This window comes from Zalophus californianus, chromosome 8 (genome assembly GCF_009762305.2).
Source record: "Zalophus californianus isolate mZalCal1 chromosome 8, mZalCal1.pri.v2, whole genome shotgun sequence".
In the NCBI taxonomy this organism is placed as follows: Eukaryota; Metazoa; Chordata; class Mammalia; order Carnivora; family Otariidae; genus Zalophus; species Zalophus californianus.
The window spans coordinates 112,011,729-112,035,959 of NC_045602.1; the positions used below are offsets into that span (position 1 = coordinate 112,011,729).

At 54.7% G+C, this 24,231-nt stretch overlaps 2 protein-coding genes across 14 annotated transcripts in view; one reads left to right on the forward strand and one right to left on the reverse strand.

The window, feature by feature from the left end:
* SDCBP2 (syndecan binding protein 2) overlaps positions 1-14,581 on the forward strand; it is a 29,946-nt gene extending 15,365 nt beyond the window's left edge. For 2 of the 4 annotated variants that reach the window (XM_035728910.1, XM_035728909.1), the window contains 8 exons: positions 4,086-4,158; positions 4,820-4,874; positions 5,467-5,567; positions 10,405-10,563; positions 11,133-11,308; positions 11,388-11,559; positions 13,788-13,879; positions 14,103-14,581. In XM_035728910.1, coding sequence (XP_035584803.1) covers positions 4,105-4,158; positions 4,820-4,874; positions 5,467-5,567; positions 10,405-10,563; positions 11,133-11,308; positions 11,388-11,559; positions 13,788-13,879; positions 14,103-14,157 — 864 coding nt within the window. In that variant the 5' untranslated portion in view covers positions 4,086-4,104 and the 3' untranslated portion in view covers positions 14,158-14,581. The remainder of the gene's footprint in view (positions 1-4,085; positions 4,159-4,819; positions 4,875-5,466; positions 5,568-10,404; positions 10,564-11,132; positions 11,309-11,387; positions 11,560-13,787; positions 13,880-14,102) is intronic. The other 2 variants (XM_035728911.1, XM_027623657.2) reach the window with 1 other exon arrangement.
* Positions 10,381-24,231, reverse strand: part of SNPH (syntaphilin) — a 41,325-nt gene continuing 27,474 nt past the window's right edge. For all 10 annotated transcript variants that reach the window (XM_027623654.2, XM_027623656.2, XM_027623650.2 and 7 more), the window contains 4 exons: positions 22,553-22,702; positions 16,259-19,515; positions 13,777-13,858; positions 10,381-10,509 (listed from right to left, as the gene is read on the reverse strand). In XM_027623654.2, the coding sequence (XP_027479455.2) occupies positions 18,339-19,515; positions 22,553-22,702 (1,327 nt within the window). In that variant the 3' untranslated portion in view covers positions 10,381-10,509; positions 13,777-13,858; positions 16,259-18,338. The remainder of the gene's footprint in view (positions 10,510-13,776; positions 13,859-16,258; positions 19,516-22,552; positions 22,703-24,231) is intronic.

The window sequence follows — 24,231 nt, forward strand, 5'->3', positions numbered from 1 at the left end:
CCCCTCCGCAGGTGCCACAAAATCCTCCAATGGTTCTTGCCTCCTCTTGTGTTCTCCAGATGGCAGGCAGTAGGCCCTTCTGCATGAGCCTGGGATGTCTTCCCCCTGCTTAGAGCCCCCTAGTGGCTCCCCACTGCTCTCAGTATCTAGCCCACATTCCCTAAAGTGGGCCACACAGACCTCTGATTCCTCCAGAGATTGGAACTGGTGGCTCGCAGGCCAGATGCAAACAGGTTTAATTTGACCTTGCAGAGTACTTCATACATTCAAACTAGTGGCCTAAATGCAAAACCTAAGACACATTTTTTTAAATTTTTTATTGTTATGTTAATCACCATATATTACATCATTTTTTTTGATGTAGTGTTCCATGATTCATTGTTTATTCATAACACCCAGTGCTCCATGCAGAATGTGCCCTCTTTAATACCCATCACCAGGCTAACCCATCCCCCTACCCTCCTCCCCTCCAGAACCCTTTTCAGAGTCCATCATCTCTCATGGTTCGTCTCCCCCTCTGACTTACTTCCCTTCATTCTTCCTCTTCTGCTATCTTCTACTTTTTCTTTTTTCTGAAAATATGTTGCATTATTTGTTTCAGAAGTACAGATGTGTGATTCAATTGTCTTGCACAATTCACAGCGCTCACCATAGCACATACCCTCCCCACTGTTTATCACCCAGCCACCCCATCCCTCCCACCCCCAACCACTCCAGTAACACTCAGTTTGTTCCTGAGATTAAGAATTCCTCATATCAGTGAGATAATATGACACATGTCTTTCTCTGATTGACTTATTTCACTCAGCATAACACCCTCCAGTTCCATCCAAGTCCTTGCAAATGGCAAGATCTCATTCCTTTTGATGGCTGCATAATATTCCATTGTGTATATATACCACATCTTCTTTATCCATTCATCTGTCGATGGGCATCTTGGCTCTTTCCACAGTTTGGCTGTTGTGGACATTGCTGCTATAAACATTGGGGTGCACGTACCCCTTCGGGTCCCTCCATTTGTATCTTTGGGGTAAATACCCAGTAGTGCAATTGCTGGATCGAATGGGAGCTCTAATTGCAACTGTTTGAGGAACCTCCGTACTGTTTTCCAGAGTGGTTGCACCAGCTTGCATTCCCACCAACAGTGTAGGAGGGTTCCCCTTTCTCCACATCCCCGCCAACATCTGTCATTCCCTGACTTGTTAATTTTAGCCATTCTGACGGGTGTGAGGTGGTATCTCATTGAGGTTTGGGTTTGGATTTCCCTGATGCCGAGCGATGTTGAGCACTTTTTCATGTGTCTGTTGGCCATTTGGATGTCTTCTTTGGAGAAATGTCTGTTCATGTCTTCTGCCCATTTCTTGATTGGATTATTTGTTCTTTGGGTGTTGAGTTTGATAAGTTCTTTTTTTTTTTTTTTAAGATTTTATTTATTTATTTGACAGAGAGAGACAGCGAGAGCAGGAACACAAGCAGGGGGAGTGGGAGAGGGAGAAGCAGGCTTCCCGCTGAGCAGGGAGCCCGACGTGGGGCTCGATCCTAGGACCCTGGGATCATGACCTGAGCCGAAGGCAGACGCTTAACGACTGAGCCACCCAGGCGCCCGAGTTTGATAAGTTCTTTATAGATTTTGGATACTAGCCCTTTATCTGATATGTCATTTGCAAATATTTTCTCCCATTCTGTCAGTTGTCTTTTGGTTTTGTGGACTGTTTCTTTTGCTGTGCAAAAGCTTTTTATCTTGATGAAATCCCAATAGTTCATTTTTGCCCTGGCTTCCCGTGCCTTTGGCGATGTTTCTAGGAAGAAGTTGCTGCGGCTGAGGTCGAAGAGGTCGCTACCTGTGCTCTCCTTTAGGATTTTGATGGACTCCTGTCTCACGTTTAGGTCTTTCAACCATTTGGAGTCTATTTTTGTGTGTGGTGTAAGGAAATGGTCCAGTTTCATTCTTCTGCAGGTGGCTGTCCAATTTTCCCAACACCATTTGTTGAAGAGACTGTCTTTTTTCCATTGGACATTCTTTCCTGCTTTGTCAAAGATGAGTTGACCATAGAGTTGAGGGTCCATTTCTGGGCTCTCGATTCTGTTCCATGGATCTATGTGTCTGTTTTTGTGCCAGGACCATACTGTCTTGATGATGACAGCTTTGTCATAGAGCTGGAAGTCCAGAATTGTGATGCCGCCAGCTTTGCTTTTCTTTCTCAATATTCCTCTGGCTATTCGGGGTCTCTTCTGGTTCCATACAAATTTTAGGATTATTTGTTCCATTTCTTTGAAAAAGGTGGATGGTATTTTGATGGGGATTGCATTGAATGTGTAGATTGCTCTAGGTAGCATTGACATCTTCACAATGTTGGTTCTCCCAATCCATGAGCATGGAACGTTTTTCCATTTCTTTGTGTCTTCTTCAATTTCTTTCATGAGTATTTTATAGTTTTCTGAGTACAGATCCTTTGCCTCTTTGGTTAAATTTATTCCTAGGTATCTTATGGTTTTGGGTGCAATTGTGAATGGGATCGACTCCTTGATTTGTCTCTCTTCTGTCTTGTTGTTGGTGTATAGGAATGCCACTGATTTCTGTGCATTGATTTTATAGCCTGCTACTTGACTGGATTCCTGTATGAGTTCTAGCAGTTTTGGGGTGGAGTCTTTTGGGTTTTCCACATACAGTATCATATCATCTGCAAAGAGTGAGAGTTTGACTTCCTCTTTGCCGATTTGGATGCCTTTGATTTCTTTTTGTTGTCTGATTGCTGTGGCTAGGACTTCTAATACTATGTTGAATAGCAGTGGTGAGAGTGGACATCCCTGCCGCATTCCTGACCTTAGGGGAAAAGCTCTCAGCTTTTCCCCATTGAGAATGATATTTGCTGTAGGTTTTTCGTAGATGGCTTTTATGATATTGAGGTATGTACCCTCTATCCCTATACTCTGAAGGGTTTTGATCAAGAAAGGATGTGTACTTTGTCAAATGCTTTTTCTGCATCTATTGAGAGGATCATATGATTCTTGTTCTTTCTTTTGTTAATGTATTGTATCACATTGATTGATTTGCGGATGTCGAACCAGCCTTGCAGCCCAGGGATAAATCCCACTTGGTCGTGGTGAATAATCCTTTTAATGTACTGTTGGATCCTATTGGCTAGTATTTTGGTGAGAATTTTTGCATCCATGTTCATCAAGGATATTGGTCTGTAATTCTCCTTTTTGATGGGATCTTTGTCTGGTTTTGGGATCAAGGTAATGCTGGCCTCATAAAATGAGTTCGGAAGTTTTCCTTCCATTTCTATTTTTTGGAACAGTTTCAGGAGAATAGGTATTAATTCTTCTTTAAATGTCTGATAGAATTCCCCTGGGAAGCCATCTGGCCCTGGGCTTTTGTTTCTTGGGAGATTTTTGATGACTGCTTCAATTGCCTTAGTGGTTATAGGTCTGTTCAGGTTTTCTATTTCTTCCTGGTTCAATTTTGGTAGTTGATACATCTCTAGGAATGCACCCATTTCTTCCAGGTTATCTAATTTGCTGGCAGAGAGTTGCTCATAATATGTTCTTAGAATTGTTTGTATTTCTTTGGTGTTGGTTGTGATCTCTCCTCTTTCATTCATGATTTTGTTGATTTGGGTCATTTCTCTTTTCTTTTTGATCAGTCTGGCCAGGGGTTTATCAATCTTGTTAATTCTTTCAAAGAACCAGCTCCTAGTTTCATTGATCTGTTCTACTGTTAAACCTAAGACACATTTAATAAGATCAGAACTTTACAAGGAGAAGAGTGGAAGCCTAGGCTAAGATCAAGGCTGGAAATGGGTGGTATACAGTAGGAGCTCAAATACCCAGAGGTGAACAGGGGTGTGAGGGGTTGGGGAGAGATTCTAAATGCCCTGCTGCCTTTCTGTTGTAATTAAAACCCCACCTACTTAACACTGGACGGAATTCTGTGTAGTTGGGGGATGATGCTGTACACACCCCTAACAATACCTTCCTGATTTCTTTCTCATCCTGAGAGTCCTGAGTGGCACACATGAACGGGAGGTAGACATCCATGCTTCCTCTCACCCCTCACCCCTCCTCACCCTCTGTGCCTGTAGGGTGTTCCAAGGAGCAGCTATGTCCACCCTATACCCATCCCTGGAGGACCTGAAGATGGACCAAGCCATTCAGGTAAGCCGCTAGGCATGTGTTAGCCTAGGCCACCTCGAAGGGCCTTTGTGATTGCCCCCGGGTAAGTAAGGGAGGCTTGTCTTGGAAGGTGATGGGTGTTGGATCCCTGGGCATGCAGGTCACTACTGCAGGACCTGCTAGTGGACAGGTGTCCAGAGGTTAAGGCAGTGGAGTTACAGCAGGAATGGAAAAGCCCAAACAGCAGACAGGCCTCTCTTGTGCCTCCTAGCACTTCTATCCCAGTTCAGGTAGACTCCACTGTAGACAGGCTTCCAGAGTAAACCCCATGGGCATGGCCTTTGGCCTGCTCATCCGCAGAAGCCCCCTTTTCCTTCCATTCATCTGTGGTTCCAGTGGGTTTTGAGAATTTGGGACTTCTCGACTGAGAATTTCACTGGGAGGTGGGCCTCAATGTTCTGGCTGCCTCAGGTAGTAAGCAGGTCATGACGTTTGGCGGGTTGCAGGCTACGGGGAGAACCTTCCCCAGAAACATGGACATGTGCAGAGGACACATTTACACACCTCCAAGGTTCATGGATACCCCACCTTAGGCCCGCCAGCATAACTAATGCCCTGATCCCCAGGGAGCCCCAGGCTCCAAGGGTTCTGGGGGTCCTGGCGGTCCTGGCCACAGCTGACCAGTGCTCCTCACCTCTCCCAGGCCCAGGCCAGAGCTGCACCCAGAATGCCTGCCCTGCCAGTCTCCCAGTCTTCAGGTGAGTGAGCCAGTCAGGGTGGGGTGCTCCTGACTGACAGTGACCTCTTGTGGCCACTTCCAGCACAGCCTCTTTCCTGCCCCTGTGCTGTGGGCTTCCTGAACATTTTATCCCCACCAGAGCTCTTTGACGGGGACCCCGAGGAAACTGTGGCTTAGTGAGAGCATTAACTCCCTGATTTGGGGCTACCTTCTGTGGCTGAGTGAGGAGACCAAGGTGTTTGTGGTGGCCCCTTGAGTTGTTGGTGGCAGTCTTGATTCAGGTCCTGTGGCAGCTAACTTGACCTCAGGCCCACTCTTTCCCTGCAGTTTCCTGGGAGCTGCCCTGGGGTCAGATGCCTGCCTCCTACAGCCCCTGCAGCTCCTGCAGCCCCTGTGTCCCAGGCTGCTCCTGGGGAGACCCCTGCCCCTCAGCCCTTCTGAGGAGAGAACCCACATCACCAGCGAGTGTTCCCTTGCATTCTCGGGGATAAACAACATCCCCAGGCCCTGTTTCTTAATACAAATGAGTGACCACGGGAGCCAGGCAGGTGTGGCCAAGTTCACGCCCCTGAGTAACACATTTCCTCTTCCTTCCGTTCCCTTCCCGTCAGTTTTGTACCCAAGCCTGGCAGAATTGGAAAATTATATGGGTCTTTCCCTCTCCAGCCAAGAAGTCCAGCAGAACCTGCTTCAGATTCCGGAAGGTGCTAGTGTAGGTATTTGTCTCTTGCCTACTGTGGGCACAGAATGTGCCAACTCTCCCTCCTTCTTGGTCTTGCCATTCGAACAGACTGGAATCTCCTCTTCCTTGGCAGGCCTGGGCTCTGTTTCTTCATGGTACTTTTCATTCTGAGCCATTGTTAAAAGTGCTGTGGGGTTTCCTGCAGACCTGGACACTGGAGGACCATTGCCTGCCCTTGGACCCCTGGCTTCAGGCTGCTGGATGAGAAGGGAAGGCATTAAACCCAGCCTGAGCCTGGAGGCTTCTTTTTTTTTTTTTTTTGACTATTTTATTTTTTTATTATGTTATGTTAATCACCATACATTACATCATTAGTTTTTGATGTAGTGTTCCATGATTCATTGTTTGCGTATAACACCCGGTGCTCCATGCAGAGCATGCCCTCTTTAATACCCACCACCAGGCTAACCCGTCCCCCCACCCCCCTCCCCTCTAGAACCCTCAGTTTGTTTCTCAGAGTCCATCGTCTCTCATGGTTCCTCTCCCCCTACGACTTACTCCCCTTCATTCTTCCCCTCCTGCTATCTTCTTCTTTTTCTTTTTTTTTTTTAACATATAATGTATTATGTGTTTCAGAGGTACAGGTCTGTGATTCAACAGTCTTGCACAATTCACAGCGCTCACCATAGCACATACCCTCCCCAGTGTCTATCACCCAGCCACCCCATCCCTCCCACCCCCCACCACTCCAGCAACCCTCAGTTTGTTTCCTGAGATTAAGAATTCCTCATATCAGTGAGGTCATATGATACTTGTCTTTCTCTGATTGACTTATTTTGCTCAGCATAACACCCTCCAGTTCCATCCACGTCGTTGCAAATGGCAAGATTTTATTCCTTTTGATGGCTGCATAATATTCCGTTGTGTGTGTGTGTGTGTGTGTGTGTGTGTGTGTGTGTGTGTGTGTATGACATCTTCTTTATCCATTCATCTGCTGATGGACATTTGAGCCTGGAGGCCTCTAATGAAGGAGCTGCCTGTGCCTTGAGAGCTTTGCATGGATGGCAGAGCCGAGACAGGGAGCAGCTTGTCACCCAGCTCTGGTCCCCAGATGAAGCGGCAATGCTTGCTTGATTCCTGTTTTCCATGGTTTTGGGGTGCAAGGGAAATCATGACACAGAAATGTTCCATCCTCAAAATATTTTCATTTAGAGACCAGTCCCCACTCAAACCCCCCGCCAGTGGGCTCCAGCATCCCTGTGGGCCGTTGGTCGGGGGCTTGTCTGCCATCCTGTCCCCACGTGGGTGAAAATTGGTGGCAGGGCCCAGCTGCAGGTCTTGCTGAGGCTGCAGGGTCTTGTGAAGTGAGGGGGGTGAGGATGAGAACTGCCTTAGCCACTGGCAAATGAGGGTCTCACAGGAGAAAGTTGGCCAGGATGGGGATGCGTGGGGCCCTGGGGTGCTGTTCCACATTGCCCCCCGCCATAGTCATGCTGTGAAATACAAACAAGAAGCCAAGAAAGGCATGTGGTATGTACCTCACTTGTAAGCCCTTGACTGAATTCCTCTTTGTTCCAATAGTGAGGACATGAGTGCATTTCACCTCAACATTGATAAAAATATGACAGATGAATTCATTTTTATAATTAAAAATTTTTATGTTTAGCTTTTTATTTTTAAATGATCATAGATTGCTGGGAAGTCCCAAAGATAGTACAGAGAAGGGTACAGAAGATTGTACCCTCCACCCAGTTTTCCCAGTTGTTCTATGGGCGGTGGCTGCATAACTGTAGGGTAAGGAAAGCAAGCATTTTGCCTTGGTCCGGTGAGCGTCTGTAGTTCCGTGTCACTTTGTCACCTGTATAGATAGACCCATGTAGGTACCAGTGTAACCAAGGCACGGACGAGTTCATCACCACAGAGGTCTCCCTCAGGCTGGCCCTTCGCCATCATGCCCACCCTCTCCCCCTGACCTTCCCTAACCCCCTGGCCACCACTAGTCTGTTTTCTGCCTCGATAATTTTGTTTCAGAATGTTATCTACGTGTTTTCAGATTGGCTTTTTCCACTCAGCATAATGCCCTTGAAATTTTTCCAGGTTGTTCACTCTATTAATAGCTCGTCCCATTTTATTTATTTATTTGTTTGTTTGTTTTTATTTCATTTTATTTTAATTCCACTATAGTTAACCTACAGTGTTGTATCAGTTCAGTACAATATAGTGATTCAGCAGTTCTATACATCACCTGGTGCTCGTCGCAACAAGTGTATGCTTAATCCCCACCCCATTACCCCCACCTCCCCCCCCCCAGTTCATGCCGTTGTGTTGCTGTGCAGTATTCCACGGTACGGATGTACCGAGGTTTGTTCAACCCACTGAGGGTCGTTTTCGTTGTTTCCCGTTTGGGGCTATTACAGACTAAGTTATTATGGATATTTGTGCACAGTTTTTTGTACAGACATAAGTTTTCATTTCTCTGGGATAAATGTCCAGGAGTGCAGTTGCTAGGTTGTATGATAAATGCATGTTTAAATTTTTAAAAGATACTGCCAAACTATTTTAACAGTGGCTCTACCATTTTATTTTCCTGCCGGCAACACGTGCCGCTCCAGTTTCTTCCCATCTTCACCAGCTTCTCACTGATGTTAGCCGTCATGATAAGTGTGTAGTCATGTCTCTTCACAGTCTCAGTTTGCATTTCCCCACTGGCTAGTGATGTTCAGTGTCTTGTCATGTGTTATTTACCAGCTGTAAATTCTTTTCAGTAAAATGCTCTTCATATGTTTTGTTCATTTTCTCAATGGATAGTTTGTTTTTTTAAGTCAAGTTTTGAGAGTTCTTTATGCTAGAGTCCTTTGTCAGGTCTTTTGTAAAAATTTTCTCCCAAGTGTAGCTTCTTTTTTCAACTTATTAAAAGGATCTCTGGCAGAGCAAAAGTTTTTAATTTTGATGAGGTTCCAATTTATGGATCTTTTTTCTTTTTCTTTTTTTTCTATTTTTTGTGGATCAGGCTTGGCTGGCCTGTCTGAAGACATTTACACCAAGCCCGAAATCCTGAAGGTTTTCTCCCTTATTTTTATCTAAAACCTATGTTTTACATTTTTAAAAAAGATTGTATTTATTTATTTGAGAGAGAGAGCATGCGCAGGCAGGGGGAGGAGCCTAGGGAGAGGGAGATAATTTCCAGCTGTGAGCGCGGAGCCCATTGTGGGGCTCGATCCCAGGACCCTAAGATCATGACATGAGCTGAAACCAAGAGTCAGATACTTAACTGACTGAGCCACCTAGGCGCCCCATGTTTTACATTTAAATTATGATGAAATTTGAGTTAATTTTTGTATAAGGTGTGAAACTTAGGTCAAAGTTCATATTTTTGTCTATGGTTGTTCAACTGCTCCTTTCGCCTTTGTTGAAAAGACTATTTCTCGTCCATTGAACTGCTCTGGCACCTCTGTTAAAAAGCAGTTGGCCCTACTTATGTGAGGCTATTTTTCAAGTCTTTGTCCTGTTTCATTGATCCATGTGTCTGTCTCTCCACTGTTACCAAACTGTAGCTAAATAATAAGTCTTGACATTTGGTGGAGTGATTCCTCCTGCTTTATTCTTTTTGTCAAAATAGGTTTAGCTACCCTACTTCCTTTGTCTTTTCATATAGAGTTTAGTTTAACCTTGCCTATATCTACAAAACATCTTGTAAAGATTTTGATAGAAATTGCATTAAATCTTTATATCAATTTGGGGACAATTGACAGCTTTACTATGTTCTTCTAATCCATGAATAGAAAATACCTTTCCATTTTTTTAAAAAAAGATTTTATTTATTTATTTGACAAAGAGAGACACAGCGAGAGAGGGAACACAAGTAGGGGGAGTGGGAGAGGAAGAAGCAGGCTTCCCGCTGAGCAGGGAGCCCAATGCGGGGCTAGATCCCAGGACCCTGGGATCATGACCTGAGCCGAAGGCAGACGTGTAACGACTGAGCCACCCAGGCGCCCCTCTTTCCATTTATTTAGATCTCCTTTGATACCTTTTTATCAGTCATTTTTTGTTTTTGTTTTCAGTATATAATTCCTGCATATGTTTTGTTAGCTCTACTCCTATTTCTTATTTTTGAGTGATGATAGTTGGTAGTGTACTTTTAATTTCAGTTTCCAGGTGCATGTTGTTCATGTATAAAAAGTACAGTTGATTTTTGTGTGTTGATCCTGTATCCTGTGACCTTGCTGAACTCCCTTATAGTTTTAGGAGTTTATTTGTAGATTCCCGGGAATTTCCTAGTAGATCATCATATCATTGGCAAATATTTCTTTTCCAGTCTGTATGCCTCTTCTTTTCTCTTCTCCCCTCCCCTCCCCTCCCCTCCCCTCTCTCCTCTCCTCTTTTCTTGCCTTATTGCTCTGGCTAGTTATTCCAGTACCATATTTAATAGTAGTGGTGAGAGTGACATCCTAACTTGTTCTGGGCTTTAGGGGGAAAGCATTCATTTTTATACTTTTTGCTTACATTCTTTTCAAGACAAAAATTAAATCAAGTCCTTTTCCCCCCTAATTGCTCCCTATTTGCTGCAAAATTTTATTTTTAGTTGGATTTCAAAGGGTCTTCTCCCGATACCAATGTGCCTTGCAAAATGAGGGTCCCTTTTCTGTATACCCATACTCTCTCTTGTCTCTCCTCATACTCTTAGCTGTTTTTCAGGGACGTAGACTTTGATGCCCCCCCAGTGGCTTCAGGGAGCCATGTCCCCTAGCAGCCCCTGCAGAGAAGAGTGTGGTCTGTGGATGGGATAGGGCCCAGGGACCACTGCATCCTTCTTTCTTCATCCTTACGAGGCCCCAGGGGCCAGCTGACCCCACCCTGGTGTCTGCAGATGGTGGGCTCTGGCTCCTCGCCAGGCCAGCTGGTGGCACCACTGTCTGGGAACAGCCTTGGCACACGGCGTGCGGAGATCAAGCCTGGGGTGCGTGAGATCCACCTGTGCAAGGATGAGCATGGCAAGACTGGGCTGCAGCTAAAGGCCATTGACCAGGTAGGGCTGGGGGCTGGGCAGGAGAGTAGGGGGCATTTCCCACACACATCTCCCACCAGCCTGGGAGGGGGCAGTGCAGGCCCTGTCCACAGTAAGGAAGGTGCAGAGCAGGCAGGTGAGCCAAGGCCTACCCCATCTCAAGCCCAGGCTCTTCCTCTCAATCTCCCTCCCCCAGGTCCTCAGGGCTGGTGCTGGGTTCCAGCAATAGGGACCATCCACTTACCCTTCCCGGGCTCCAACTACTCAGAGCCTCCCTTCCCTCCTCCCCTCCATCAGAGGGATCTGGCTTCCAGGCAGCTGTCTGTAGACAGTGGAAGCCAGGGGCGCCAATGCCATTGTAAGAAGCCAGGCAGTCTGGAGGCTGGGGTGCAGCCTCCAGCCAGGGTTGAAAGCCTGACTCAGCTGCCCCCGGCTATGTGGCCTGGAGTGTTTCCTCCCCAGGAAAATGGGGTAACCGCTGTCCTGCCCACACAGAGCTATAGCTCCTAGATGATCAGGAGCACAGCCACAGGAGGGACCTGGGCTCAGAGTGGGCTGTGGAGCTGATGGCAGGGCCCTTCCTTCTCCAGGGGCTCTTCGTGCAGCTGGTGAAGGCCAACAGCCCTGCGTCTCTCGTGGGGCTGCGCTTCGGGGATCAGATCCTGCAGATTGACGGGCGTGACTGTGCCGGGTGGAGCACAGACAGAGCCCACCGGGTGCTGAAGAGAGCATCGGTGGAGAAGATCGTCATGGTCGCTCGGGACAGGTGGGTAGCCAGGCCCCCAGAGCCTCCCTGTCTGGCCCCAGCCACGTCCCAGGCCCAGCTCACTGTCTTTCCCCGCCAGGCCCTTCCAGCGGACCGTCACCATGCACAAGGACAGCATGGGCCACATTGGCTTTGTCATCAAGAAGGGGAAGGTTATCTCTGTGGTCAAAGGGAGTTCTGCGGCCCGCAACGGGCTCCTCACCAACCACGCCGTGTGCGAGGTGAACGGGCAGAACGTCATCGGGCTGAAGGTAGGCCAGCAGCTGTGCCCTGGCCCCAGGGGCTGCAGCGGCTGAGAGCTGGCTGGGTGGACAGAAGGTTCATGTCTGCGGGCGAGCTACTGTCCCCACCCAAGCCTCAGGTCCCTCATCCTCCAGTTGCTGTGGGGGCGCAATAAGATGAGGTAGGTAGAGCTCTGAGCACAGTGCCAAAGCCCGTGGTAAGTGCTCAGTAAATATGAGCTACTGTCACCAACGTGTGGAAGCCAGACGAGAGGCAAGGAGGGGGTGAGGGTGGGCGGCAGGACAGAGCGCCAGGGAAGGGGCAGCTGACTGCGTGGACGCCTCCCTCCTCAGCACGGCGCTTCTGTCTGCATGGTGGCTCACAGTCCGTAATGGAGTATTTTGGAAAATTCCTGCTCAGAAACACACTTCTGACCTCTGTTCATCTTCTGAGGGTGTGTGTGTGTGTGTGTGTGAGTGTGTGTGTGTGTGTGTGTGTGTGTGTGTGTGGCGTTTTATTTTTAAAAAGCAAGAGAGGGGCGCCTGGGTGGCTCAGTTGGTTAAGCGACTGCCTTCGGCTCAGGTCACGATCCTGGAGTCCCAGGATCGAGTCCCGCATCGGGCTCCCTGCTCAGCGGGGAGTCTGCTTCTCCCTCTGACCTTCTTCCCTCTCATGCTCTCTCTCTACCATTCTCTCTCTCTCTCAATAAATAAATAAAAATCTTTAAAAAAAAAAAAAAAACAAGAGAGAACAAGGGGTCCAGGAGTATTTTGGAAAATTCCTGCTCAGAAACACACTTCTGACCTCTGTTCATCTTCTGAGGGTGTGTGTGTGTGTGTGTGTGTGTGTGTGTGTGTGTGTGTGTGTGTGGCGTTTTATTTTTAAAAAGCAAGAGAGAACAAGGGGTCCAGGGTCTAGTGGACGCTGACCGAGGGGTGGGCGCTTTCAGGCACCAGGGATGATGAGTCATGTGGCTTTTGGTCCCTGAACAGGTGAAAGTGGTTTGATCCTGACTTGCTGCCGCCAGGACTGAGAACAGGGCTCCCCTGACCGACGCGGCCTGGTCAGTGGCATCTCGAAGCCAGCACAGGCTTCGAAGCCACTTCTCCACCCCTCTTGAGGGCCATCACCAGGCCATTCCTGCCCCGTATCTGCTTCCCGTGCTCAGCAGTCTCCCCACCTTCGTTGGAAGCTTGCTCTGGGGGCTCATGAGCATTGTGATCAGGAAGTTCTTCCTGATGGGTGTCTAAGGTCCCTCCCACGGGTGTTTCTCCCCCGATCCAGGGCTCAGGCATGACCAGCCAAAGGGAGCCCTTTATCCCTAAACAGTTGACTCCGCCAGTACGGATTCTGAGTCACTGTCTCTCTCTGGATACTAGCAAATCCACTCCTTTCAAAGCATTCCAGTTCTTTGATCTTAACTCTTCCAGAGAGCAGTTGTGCTACAATGTGCTGCAGATTCTCTCTTCCTCCCCGAAGGCTTGGGGCCTCGTGATGAACTTGTCCGTTATCCTGGCAAACCGTGGTGCTCCGAGGCTCTGAGGACAGGGGCTCTCCCTTTCCTGAATGGCCCCGCGTAGCTGTGCTTTTTGAGATGGTCTGTCTCCTGAAAGCGGACCCGTTTCCACCCTGCGGCTGTCACTAGGCCCATCTAGCATGTCTTTGCCGCTTGTCCTGCAACAACTGAGTGCTTAAGCAGGTTAGATATACGTGACCAGTCCTAGTCTCTGAGTAAGGGCCAGAAGCTCTTGTGTGGCCATGCCTCAGAGTTTGGTCTATTTGGCCCAGTTTGCGTAGAGCCTTGACCTTTCTTGTTCTCCCCCTGGTCTGAGTGGCGTCCACAGACCTTCCTTTCTTTACTGGGCAGCAAGGTGTAAGAGGAAGAGGGCCCAGGAGGGCCCTGCTGGGCTGGCGGCCAGCAGGAGCACAGTGGGTGGGTGGCTGCACCTCATGGCCCCCACTGCATGGTAATTTTCCCTGTGCTTTGGGGCCAGAGCCTGAGGGTGACTGACTCCCACAGACAGGCCTTCAGGGGTAGGGTGGGGAGGGGCGTGCTCGCTTTTACTGCAGAGATCCTCAGGTCAGGGGACTTATGCTCTTGCTCAAGCAAGGCTGCACCCGGGTTTCTGCCTGAGACCCCCACCTGATGGCAGCAGGGTCCTCTAGCAGGGGGCCATGCTGAGCGCCGCCCCCCCCGCAAAGGTGCCTCAGAGTCGCCCCTGGCCCCAGGGTGACCCCTCACTCACCTCCTCTCCAGGACAAAGAAGTCACAGAGATTCTGGCCATGGCCGGGAACGTTGTCACCTTGACCGTCATCCCCACTGTGATCTACGAGCACATGGTCAAAAAGTAAGGCTGCCCCTCTCCTGCCTTCCCCCTCACCTCCCCGCCTCCCACCACACCAGCCTCCTCCCTCCCCTGCCCTCCCTTCCCAGGGCCCAGTGGCTGGTGGCTCCCAGTGGGGGCCCTGAAAGTCTTAGAAGTGGACATGAAGGCCCCCTGGGGCTGTGCCGGCTGGTAGGGAGGAGAACCTGCTGCCAGTTTTGGCGACTGTCCTGGTTCCTGTATCTAGGTTGTCCTCGACCCTGCTCCACCACGCCATGGACCACTCGATCCCAGATGTATGAAGCCAGAGGAGGGCCGCTCAGCCGGCCCACTCTCCCACCCTCCTGCAGGAAAGGGCAGAGTCATCGGAGGACAGGTGTGGGGGGAGGCCGGCTGCCTGGGGCGGGGCTGTCCTGAGGGGCGCACGCAGACCTCCTCGGAGCCTCAGACTCGGAGATGCGCTAGGGCCCACAGGCAGTGACTCTCTGTGCGGTTGAAATGGGTTGAAATGCGGGGCACGTAGGCAAGCCGGCCAAATGCTTCTTAAAGTTGCAGCTGGGTCCCTTGCAAGATTTTTGCTGCCTCTACCAGAAAAACAGTTTCACGTTTTGAAAGAACACGACCTCGTTCTTTGTGAGAATTTTTTCTTTTCCCCTTGCGGGCTGTGTGTCACAAACTGTACATAGTTACAATCCTTCACTTCTTTTGAATAAAGATTTGCTTTTAAATACAAGCCCTTCTTCAAAAGTAATTGAAAATTCCAGAATCCTTGGTCCCATGACATGCCAGTCCTGGTTTTCTTCTAAGCAGTGGTGACACATGGTCTCTGAGAGCAGAGATTTGGCTCTGCCACCATCACGTGCTGCCTGCCGGGGTGACTGGAGAGGGGGAGCCGTGAGGGACTCTGGAGGAGGGACACTGGTTTCAGAGCACCCCTGCTTAACCTGCTTCTGCATCTGCAGAGCAGATATGAGGTCCACTTTAGGGGTGCCGGAGGGGATGCGGTGCGCTTACAGGCCCCAGCAGGGCTAACCCTCGGTGGGGGGCTGGGGCAGGCCCTTCTAGATCCTAGATCCTTTGTGTGACCCAGGAGGGGAGTGACCCTCAGCTGCTGGGACAGGCACATGGCAGCACTGAGCCAGCATGCGGCTCTCTGGTTCCCGCAACCTCAGAAAGGATCTCTCCCCTCAGCCCTTCTCTGTGTGTTCACTGTGCCTCCCAGCTTGGCAGGGATGGTTTGAGCCCCCTGCCTCACTCCTCGGGGTGGAGGGGAAACACGATATAAAGAAAACAGGCCGAGGGTCTTGCTGTGTTTTCATGCTTTAATTCAGAGCTGTCTGCTGTGGGTACAACTCTGTCTGAACAGAAGGACAAAGGAGACAAAATGGAGACCCTCCCCACCTTCCCCCTTCCCGTATCCCCTGAATTCTCCATTGAGGGGATGGCCCAATGGGAGAGTATGCTGTGACTTCTTGGTACTGGCCCTCTAGGTCAGAGAAGGAGGTCCTGAGTTCCCTGGGCTCAGGCCCTCGGTAGACCCTTGTCCCAGAACTTCGTGGATGCCCACCCCTCCCCAAACGCTGTCAGATACCCTGGTGCTAGCGATGCCTGGGAAGGCTGTTCAGTGAAAAGCTAAGTTATCCCCTTGGGAGATGCCCGGAATAAACTCCGCTGGAGGCCAGCTCTCGGTGCAGAGTTCCAGCCCCGGCTCTGATTCCTGCCTGAGCCCGGAGCAGAGGAGCAGCAGGGAGGCCCAGACCCAGGCCCTCCAACTAACAGCAGCCACTTCTGGCCGCTGGGCTCCAAGGGACCAGCAGTTCAGTAGGTGGTTCTTGGGGAAATGTCCTTTAGGACTGAATCAGCTCCAGCCGGAGGCCAGGGGGGCAAGGGCCCCCTCCCCCGAGGATTTCTGCGTTAGGAGCCGAGGGCAGAAGGGCAAGGCCATGGCCCAGCAGGAGGAGGTATTAAAGAAGGTAAAGGGGGAGCTTTGGAGGAAGAGCACTGTGCGGGTGGCCCCCTCCCCCGCCCCCTGCCCCGGCCCTGGCCTCGGCCTCCTGCCCCCGGCCTCCTGCCCCCGGCCTCCTGCCCCACACTCTGTGCCCCGCGGTGCCAGGGCCGGCCAGCAGGCCGCGGTGCCCCCAGCGTTCGGAGCTGCGCGCGCAGCGCTGCCCCCCCCCCCCCCCCCCCTTGCATAGATGCGGCTACTGAGCACGCACGCGCGTGCGCACCAGGGCCCGGGCCAGGGCCGCCTGCCCGCGTGCTCTCGGGGTGTGTCCCCGGGCCGGGCGCAGAGCCACGGCCTCCACTGACCCGAGGAGGAAAAGCCCGTTGAAGGCCCCAAGAGAGAAGACCCTCGACGCTGTGGGCGAGGGCCCCTCAACCCAGAGCGGCGGCCCCACTCACCTCGGGCGCGGCCCTTCAGCAGGGCGTCCTCCGGCGGGACGGAGCGGCTACGGCCCCGACCACGTCCACCGAAACACAAGACGCGACAGGAAGGCCACAGATAGCAAGACACAGGAGCAGAGGGGCTGCGCGGCTCGACTGAATTCCAGTGTGAAAAATACATAGATTTCATGTTGTCAAATAGAGTCATACATTTATTTTCTCGGCAAAGCTTGGGCTACTTCTAAGGAGACACTACGCGCAGCTTCGCGAGTACACGGCACAGGAGGCTGGGTCCACGGCCAGGCCCGGCTTTGTTCACTGCCCCTCCGTGTCACGACCCCAGCGTCTGTGGGGCAGCCCCAGCCAGGCCCCAGGAGTTTGGGTGTGGTTCGGCGAGGGGGGGGTGGTGCTCCACAAAGGACGGCTGGTCTGTCTGAGGCCCCAACCGGTGGGGGGAGCTTTGGAGGCACAAAGCGTGTGGCAGAGGGGGCTGTCGCCCCCATGGCTGAGCTGGCTGCCCACTCCCAGTGCATGCAGGTGCCCCCCCCTTGAGTGGAGGACGCAGAGAGGAAAGGCCGGGCCCCTAAGTGAGGCAGCAGCTGGCTGTCGGAGCAACGGGGGTGGGCGAGCAACCTGGGCAGAGAACCAGAGTGGCCCCGGGGCCAGAGGGATGAGTGAAACACGGGGTCCCACCCCCCCCAGATGTGGGGCCTAACCTCTGAAGAGTGGGAGGGGCCGCCAGACAGGTGTAAGCCCCTCAAGGGAGAAGGAGTGCGTTCATTTTGTCAAATAATAGTGGTGGTAAAACGTCAGCAGCTTTGCTGGAGGACCACATGGGGTCCCAGGGAAGGAGGGGGGACAGTGAAGGTCCCAGGCCGCCTGGCCTCAGGCTGTGAGCAGGGAGGCCGCAGGGCTCCCACCTGCCCTGCCCCGTCCCTGCCTGAGACAACCCGGGGCACCCTGCTTTGGTCGGGAGAAACATCATGGCTTCAGTATCCCATCGTGCCATCCGTCCTGCTGGGAGTCCCTCCAGGGGCAGGTAGGTCTAAGTCTAGGAGCCCTCACCCTAGAATGCAAGCAGCCCCTCAGTGGAGATGCTGGGGTGCATGAGAGCCAAGCCCCAAAGTGAACATAGTGCAAAGCAGAAGTTGGGCCCGAGGCCCCCCAGAGAAACTTGGGGTGAGCTCCAGGGGCAGTCGTCTGGCTTCTCAAAGCAGCTGAGGATTGCCGAGTCCAGCCCCGCCTCCCCGACTTCAGGACCTTGTCTCAGAAGGGCTGGAGGAGGTCCCCCCCCCCACACACACAGCTGCCAGCCGCCGCCGCCGCCTCCTCCGGGGCCCGCAGAGGCTCCAGCCCCAGCACTAGCCTGTCCGGCTCAGCTCTCATGGGAAGAACGATCTGACACAGCCAGACGCGCCGAGAGGGAAGCGGAGCCTGGGGAAAGGTCCAGGACGAACAGACACAGAAGCCACGCTGCGCTCTGCCGCCTCGTGCCCAACATCGCCCCGTCTTTCCTCCGGCCCGCGCCTATCGCCAGACTAGGCTTCCGAATCCCACAGCCGGGAGCAGCCTGAAGACGCTGGAACTGCAGCCGGGGCCCAGGGGTTGCAGACCCCGGCTCCGAGTCCTGGGCCGGTGGCCTGTGCTCTGGGCGAGGAGGTAATACTGGCCCAGAAGGCTGGACTGAGGGCAGGGGGTGGCTGGAGAGGAGGGGTGGGCGGGCCGGATCGGGACACGGGGGTGGGGGCGCGCGGGAGGCTCCCGCGGGCACCTCAGGCCCCGCCTCCCCACATCGACAGACCGGAGACTTTGGGGAGGGGGCGGTGGGCGGGCGGCCCCGTGCGGAGGTCCAGGTGGACAGGGCCGGGTGGGGGAACCTCCCCACCTCCCCTCTCTGCAGTGCGTCCCTTCGGCGTGCCTCCCTGCCTTTGGTCTCTCTCCCCTTGTCCTCTGTCACGGTTTGGGGGTGCCTTCTCCCAACCCCGACTCCCAGCCCCCTGACACCGTTCACGTCCCGAAAAAGCCACTCCCAAACCCCAAACTGAAGTAAGATGAGGCCCCCGGGGCACGAGCGGGAGGGAGAGCGGTCAGGCCGCGCTCACAGCTGGGAGCTGCCTGCCGCGGCGCTCGGGCCGTGTGGGCTCAGCGAGCGGCAGCTGGCCCTGCGGATGGAGTGCAGGGCCACAGTGCAGCAGCCCCTTAGCAGCGAGCTGATGTTGTAAACCGGCTGGCCCTGGCGCCGCTGCGAGCGGCAGAGCCAGGCCACCGTGGGCACGGCCGGCACCACCACGGCCAGCAGATCCACGATGTAGTGGCGGCTCCAGTAGCTCTTGGGCTCCTTCTCGGCGGCGGCCGCCTCCTCCTCTTCCAGCGGGCACGCCACGCTCACCGACGGGCCGGGGCTGCGGTTGGCACCCGGCCGGTGCGCGCTGGGCCCTCGGGTGATGGGCTCCGGCGCCTCCAGCTCGTCACCCACCGTCACCACCACGGCGGAGGTGGGGTCTTTGGGCCCCGGGGGATGGGGCTCCAGCTCTGGATCCCCGACCCCCAATTCAGGGACTGCCCCGCAGACCTGGGCCTGGGTCACTTTCTCCAGGATGGCGTCCAGGTCCGGCTGGTACTGCGCGAAGTCCGTCTGGATGGCGCGCTCCTGCATGCAGCTGGCCTGCACCCCGGCCTCCAGGCCGCACAGCAGCTTCTCGTAGGTGTTGCTGGCGGGGAAGCGGGGGCCCAGGCCAAAGCTGCTGTGCAGCGAGCCCTCCTCGGGGCCGCAGTCCACCCCCGACGACAGCAGGCTGCTGGCCTCCAGCGCGTCCGTCCGGCTCAGCGTGTCCTCGGTCAGCCCCGCGAAGCCACTGTCAGCCCCGTCCTCGGCAGAGGCCCCAGGGTGGTCGCTGGGGGGGCGGTCGCCGCAGACGGCGGGGTCACTCAGCTTGGTGTAGGTGGAGCTGCGGGTGAGGGAGCGGGCAGGGGACCCGCCGGCCGACTCCCCGGTGCCGTCCTCCTTGGCCGTGCCGTTCTGGGCCACTTCCATGCTGTGTAGCAGCGTCTCCAGCTTCTTGTTCTGGATGTTGATGTCCACGAAGTACTTCTGCAGCCCCTTGTCCTTATCAATCAGGTTGTTCTTGACCGTGTCGATGACCTGCTTGAGCTGCTTGATCTCCTTGCGCGCCTCCTTCAGGGCCAGCTGGGCCTCCACGCGGTGGCACTCCTCCTCGATCCAGTCCTCCTGCATGCGCGACAGCTGTGTCTTCAGGTCATCGATCTCGGTGTCCCTGGGAGCAGAGAAGACACACATGCTCGCTGCCCGGCCTGTCACCACCACCAAGGACAAGCAGGGGGAGGGGCTGTCACCCAGGACAGAGGGCCTGTGTGCTTCCCGGCCCAGAGCCAGACAAAAAAGCCCTGACTCAGTGCCTCCTTCTCACTCCAGAGGGGGTGAGGGGGCAGCCAAGGGGCCTCCTTCCCCCAGCCCCCGGGGTCAGGGTGGGGGGAGAAGAAATGTCTAGGCCCCTTTGCATCCTCAGCCCTGTAGGCTGAAATGCAGACGACTGTCCCCACTTAAATCCATTACCTACAGGAGACGTTAGACAAGAAAGATGCTCAGTGTATAAATAAATGTCTACTGCTATAAAAACCAAACACATCTATTTTAAAATCTTAACCGAAGACAATAAGAACTAAACGTAAAATATCTGCCCCTATGAAAGCCGGTGGTGCAGACTGTCCTCGGGGGTCCCCCGCCGGAGCCCCCGGGGGAGAGGCAGCGGGCTGCCCTGTTTTGCTGTGGAACTTACTGCCACTATGTGGGGTGGGGGGAGGCTGCCGGCCTCACGCCTCCCCTCAGTGCGGGGGATGAAACGTGGTGGGTGCGACAGAGGAAAACGGTGACCACAGGTGGCTCTGTTTTATCCACACTGGTCATCTCTGCTTTGTATCTACTGTGAAGGGGATGGGCCCAAAGGATGGACAAGAAGGCACAGGCCGTTCCCGAGAGAAGAGGCCAGCGCCAGGCAAAGCAGACACAGGCACCTCAAGTCACAGACGAATCCGGGGTGCAGCGGAGGGAGGCAAGTTAGAAGAACATCCTATCAAGTCTGGTAGAAAAGGCAGCATGAGGTGGGGCAGGATGCGGTGAAGGCCATGAGGGTGGAGGAAAGCCACTCCTGAGCCAGCAGGTCTTGCGGGGGGTGGGGGGCAGGGCGCATCCACCCAGGCACCCCCCTCCCCCCAGCCACGCGGCCCACGTGCCCCACGTTCACGGAAACGCAATGCACGCAGGGCTGACCGTCACTCAGGGTGAGGAGCCCAGCAGAGGGACCATCCCCGATCAAGCACCGTGTGCTCTGCGGAGTCAGATGGGAGGGTCAGTTCAGGAAATGAGGCCAGGAAGTGTGCTCTGCAGAACGTCGAGGGGTCCGGGCTGAGGGGCTGCGGTGGCTGGCAAGGTCAGCAATGCCATTATCTGGGAAGGGGCGGACTGGCCCGCCCACCCGGACACAGCCCTGTGATGGCAGCGGGGAACCAGAGTCGCTCAGAGTGGCCATGACGGACGGACCACTGGGCATGGGGGCCCTTACTGGGGTTCATTCTAGGGAAACCTGCCACACTGACGCCGAGTGCCGGGAGGGAAGACCTGCTTGGAGGAAGGGGTTGGGCATGCTCCGTGGGGCTGGGCCCTGCCCCTCTCTCCTTGGAGCTGGTGGGACCCCAGGCCAGGGAGCTCTAGCTTCCCCACCCTGTCTAGGACATTACAGTTGAACTGAGCCTTGAAGGATGAGTTTGCCCAGGGAGCAGGATAGGGGCAAGGCCATCTCAGGAAGTGGGGACACAGCAAACAAAAGCACAGGGTGTAGAAGCTTCTTTATGGAGAAGGTAGGTTACGGCAGGAGATGGGTATCAAAGTGAACACACGGAGCACGTGTGGCAAAGAGCTGTCACGGGTCCCTGTGGGACTAACAGGCAGCGGCCGGGGATTTAAGGTGGGGCGCGTCCACGCCAGGGGAGCGTGCCCAAACCACGCGGGGCAGATGGTCCGCCCGAGCCGCTGGGCCAGCCCCAGAAGGGAAGCCAGGAGACGGGCTGTCTGCTTCCCGAGCCCATGAGTGCAAGTGGCCAGGCAGACCCAGGGCATCACCTAGAAGATGATGGGAAGTAAAAATAGAAATGCCAACTCGACAGAGGAGGCCACAGAATGCCACCTGTAACTTCCCATAGTTCAGAACCACAGCAGAGCCAAACCGCATCGGCTGCTTGGCAAAGCTCTGGCCACGGAAGCCGTGCTCATGCATATTACATGCTTCCGTTTATATGCGGTGTCCAGAACAGATGAATCCAGAAAGACAGAAAGACGAGTGGTTACCAGGGGCCTGGGCCATGACTGCTACCAGGAATGGCCTTCCTTTCTGGGGTGCTGAGAATGTTCTGGGACCGGATACCGGTGAGGGTTGCGTGATTCGGTGCCTATATGAAACATCGCTGAGTGGTACGCTCGAGAGAGGGGAACTGTACGGGGTGTGAGCGACATGTGCATCACCCTGCATAGTTTTACAAAAAGAGCAAAGAGGAAAGCAGCCATGATCGTGTCGGCCTGCCCCGGCCCCCAGTGCCCGGGGCAACTCAGTCGGCTGCGTGTTGGAACGGACACCATGCAGAGGAGATGGTGAGGAGTCAGAGGGCAGCGCTGAAGCTGCGGTCATAAAGATGAAGCCGGCGGCCCAGACAGGTAGCAGCCGAGAGGGTCGGGATTGCCCCTCAGGTCCGGAGAGTGAGCTCAGAGGGGGTCGCGGGGGCTCCCGGGGGGACCCCTGGGCTGAGTAGGAGCTCGAGAAAGGTTTCTCATGATCTCCCATTGTCTGTAAGTACATGAGCAGAAAGGCCTCTGCGGCCTGAACCGGTGGGCCAAGAGCCCCCTGGTGACTCGTTGGGCGGAAGCAAAGGGGCCGGGGGGTTGTTTCTTGCCCCGCAGGGAAGGTGAGCCAGGAAGAATGCCCGGGGCTCCTGCTCTCCAGCTGGAAAGGAGCCAGGGGACAAGAAGTGGCCCAAAGGGGCCGCCAGGCTCAAACTGAGAGAGCACTGCCATGGGTGTGGGGAGGACCAGCAGGCCGGCCGGGAGAGCAGCGGAGGGGAGGAGGTGGATGGCTGGGGGCTCTAGAAAGGGGCTCCTACGGGCCTTTGCCGGAAGGGAAAGGGCAGGCTGGGTGCCGGGAAGCCCTCAGCCACTCCTTCCTCCCAGAAGTACCCCGAGGCCCTGGGGCCTCTGAGCGTGGAGAGGGCAACGTGTCTCCAGGGCTGCCTCTGATGGCAGCTCACCGGTCCTGCAGCCGGTCCTGGGTGTCCTTCAGCCGGGCCTTCAGGTGCCGGATGCACACCTCCTTCTGCTGCAGGGGGGTCAGGTACTGCTCCGGGGTGGGGGGCTTGACGCCGTGGTTGTCGCTGCACAGCGTGTACTTCATGGAGCGCCTGCAAGGGGACACGTGTCAGCCGGGAAGACGTCCCTCACCATCCTGGTCCCACGGCCACCAGATGGCTCCGGGCTAGGCCTCCCCTAGCGGCCCGTGTGGGCCTGAGAGCATCCAGGCCTTCAGGAAGGCGGGCTTTATTAAAGCTCTTCTGAGTGAAGACCACAGTGGGGAGCCCGGGGCTCCCCTAGTTATGGGTGGGGATGCATGACAGAGCAAGCGCATGGCCTGGCACCATGTGGGGCATTCCACTGATGCTGCCATCTCAGTCCTGGGCGGGGGTGGGGGGGTCCCAGAACTCCGGTGTCCGGTCTCTGAACCCAGAGAACGAGGTGGGGGCCAGAGGCTGGGGGGGGGGGGGTGCTGCGCCTTCCCTGTGTAATTCTCCCAGGGCCTGCGGCAGCGGGGTAAGGACTCAGCCCTGTGTAGGAGGGCGCACCCCCAGAGCTGAGAGCCTTTACTGCCCGGCCTGCTGGGCCCTGGGGGGGACCGGGAGCGCAGACACACGTGTGGGTGCAGCTGTCTGCAAACGCACTCTGGTGCCCTCCTCACTGTGCTCACGTACACACGGGCTCCCACGAGCATGCACATGCCTGGTCCATGTGTGTCTGCCCACCTCCGTGTGTACACGCCCGTGCCCGTGCCTCCCCACCGCCCTGCGGCCACCCTCAGGGACATTCACAAGGACCAGCACAGCAGCCCAACACACGGGTTCACACAAATGCAGGTGCTTTCCACCCTGCCCCCGCACACACGCGTGCTCTGAGGGCACACACACACACACGTGTGAACACCCACCGGCTCCGGGCATCCCCTCGTTCACAGCTGTGCCCTCAGGTGGCAGCAAGCCGGCTCCACATGCTGCCCAGCCTGGGGGGGGGCACAGACATGTGTGTGTGTGTGTGTGTGGTGAGCACACCCTGGTCTCAGCACTGCACAGTGGAGGACCTCTGGCCCAGTGGAGGAGTGGGGAGGGCCAGGCCTTGCACCCAGCGAAGGACAGCACCCAGTTCCAGCGTGCTACGGCCCAGGTGCCTCAGCCCACAGCTTCCTGCTGCTGCGTGTGCCAGGAAGCCTGCCTGGGTCTCGGCCTAACAGTTCGGGCAGGCTCTCACACAGCCCGCCAGAGGCCCTGTGGCCACCCAACGCTGCTCCTTCAGGGGACGCGGAGCCCCGGGGTTTAGGGAGGGGCAATGACACCCACAGGTCTGAAGACAGGCCAGGTTTGCTGAAGCAGCGCGGTGAAGGCAGTTTGAAAGGTTCCGCGGGAGCTGCCTAATGTTTACGGAGGGAAAGTATTCATAAACCATCAGCCACTGCAGAGAGCGTGGGGCTAGAGGTGGAGAGAAAGGGGCGGATTCTCTTCTACTGACTCACCCCGTGGTCCCTAGGTTTAACTCAAGGCCTATCACACGCCAGCCTGTTTTCCGCGTGACAAGGGGCAGAAGGGTGGCGCAGGTCGGAGCTGGGGACGCCCCGTCTGTGGGCCGCTGTGCCAGGACTCGGGCTAGTGGGGCGCGGAGCTGCGGT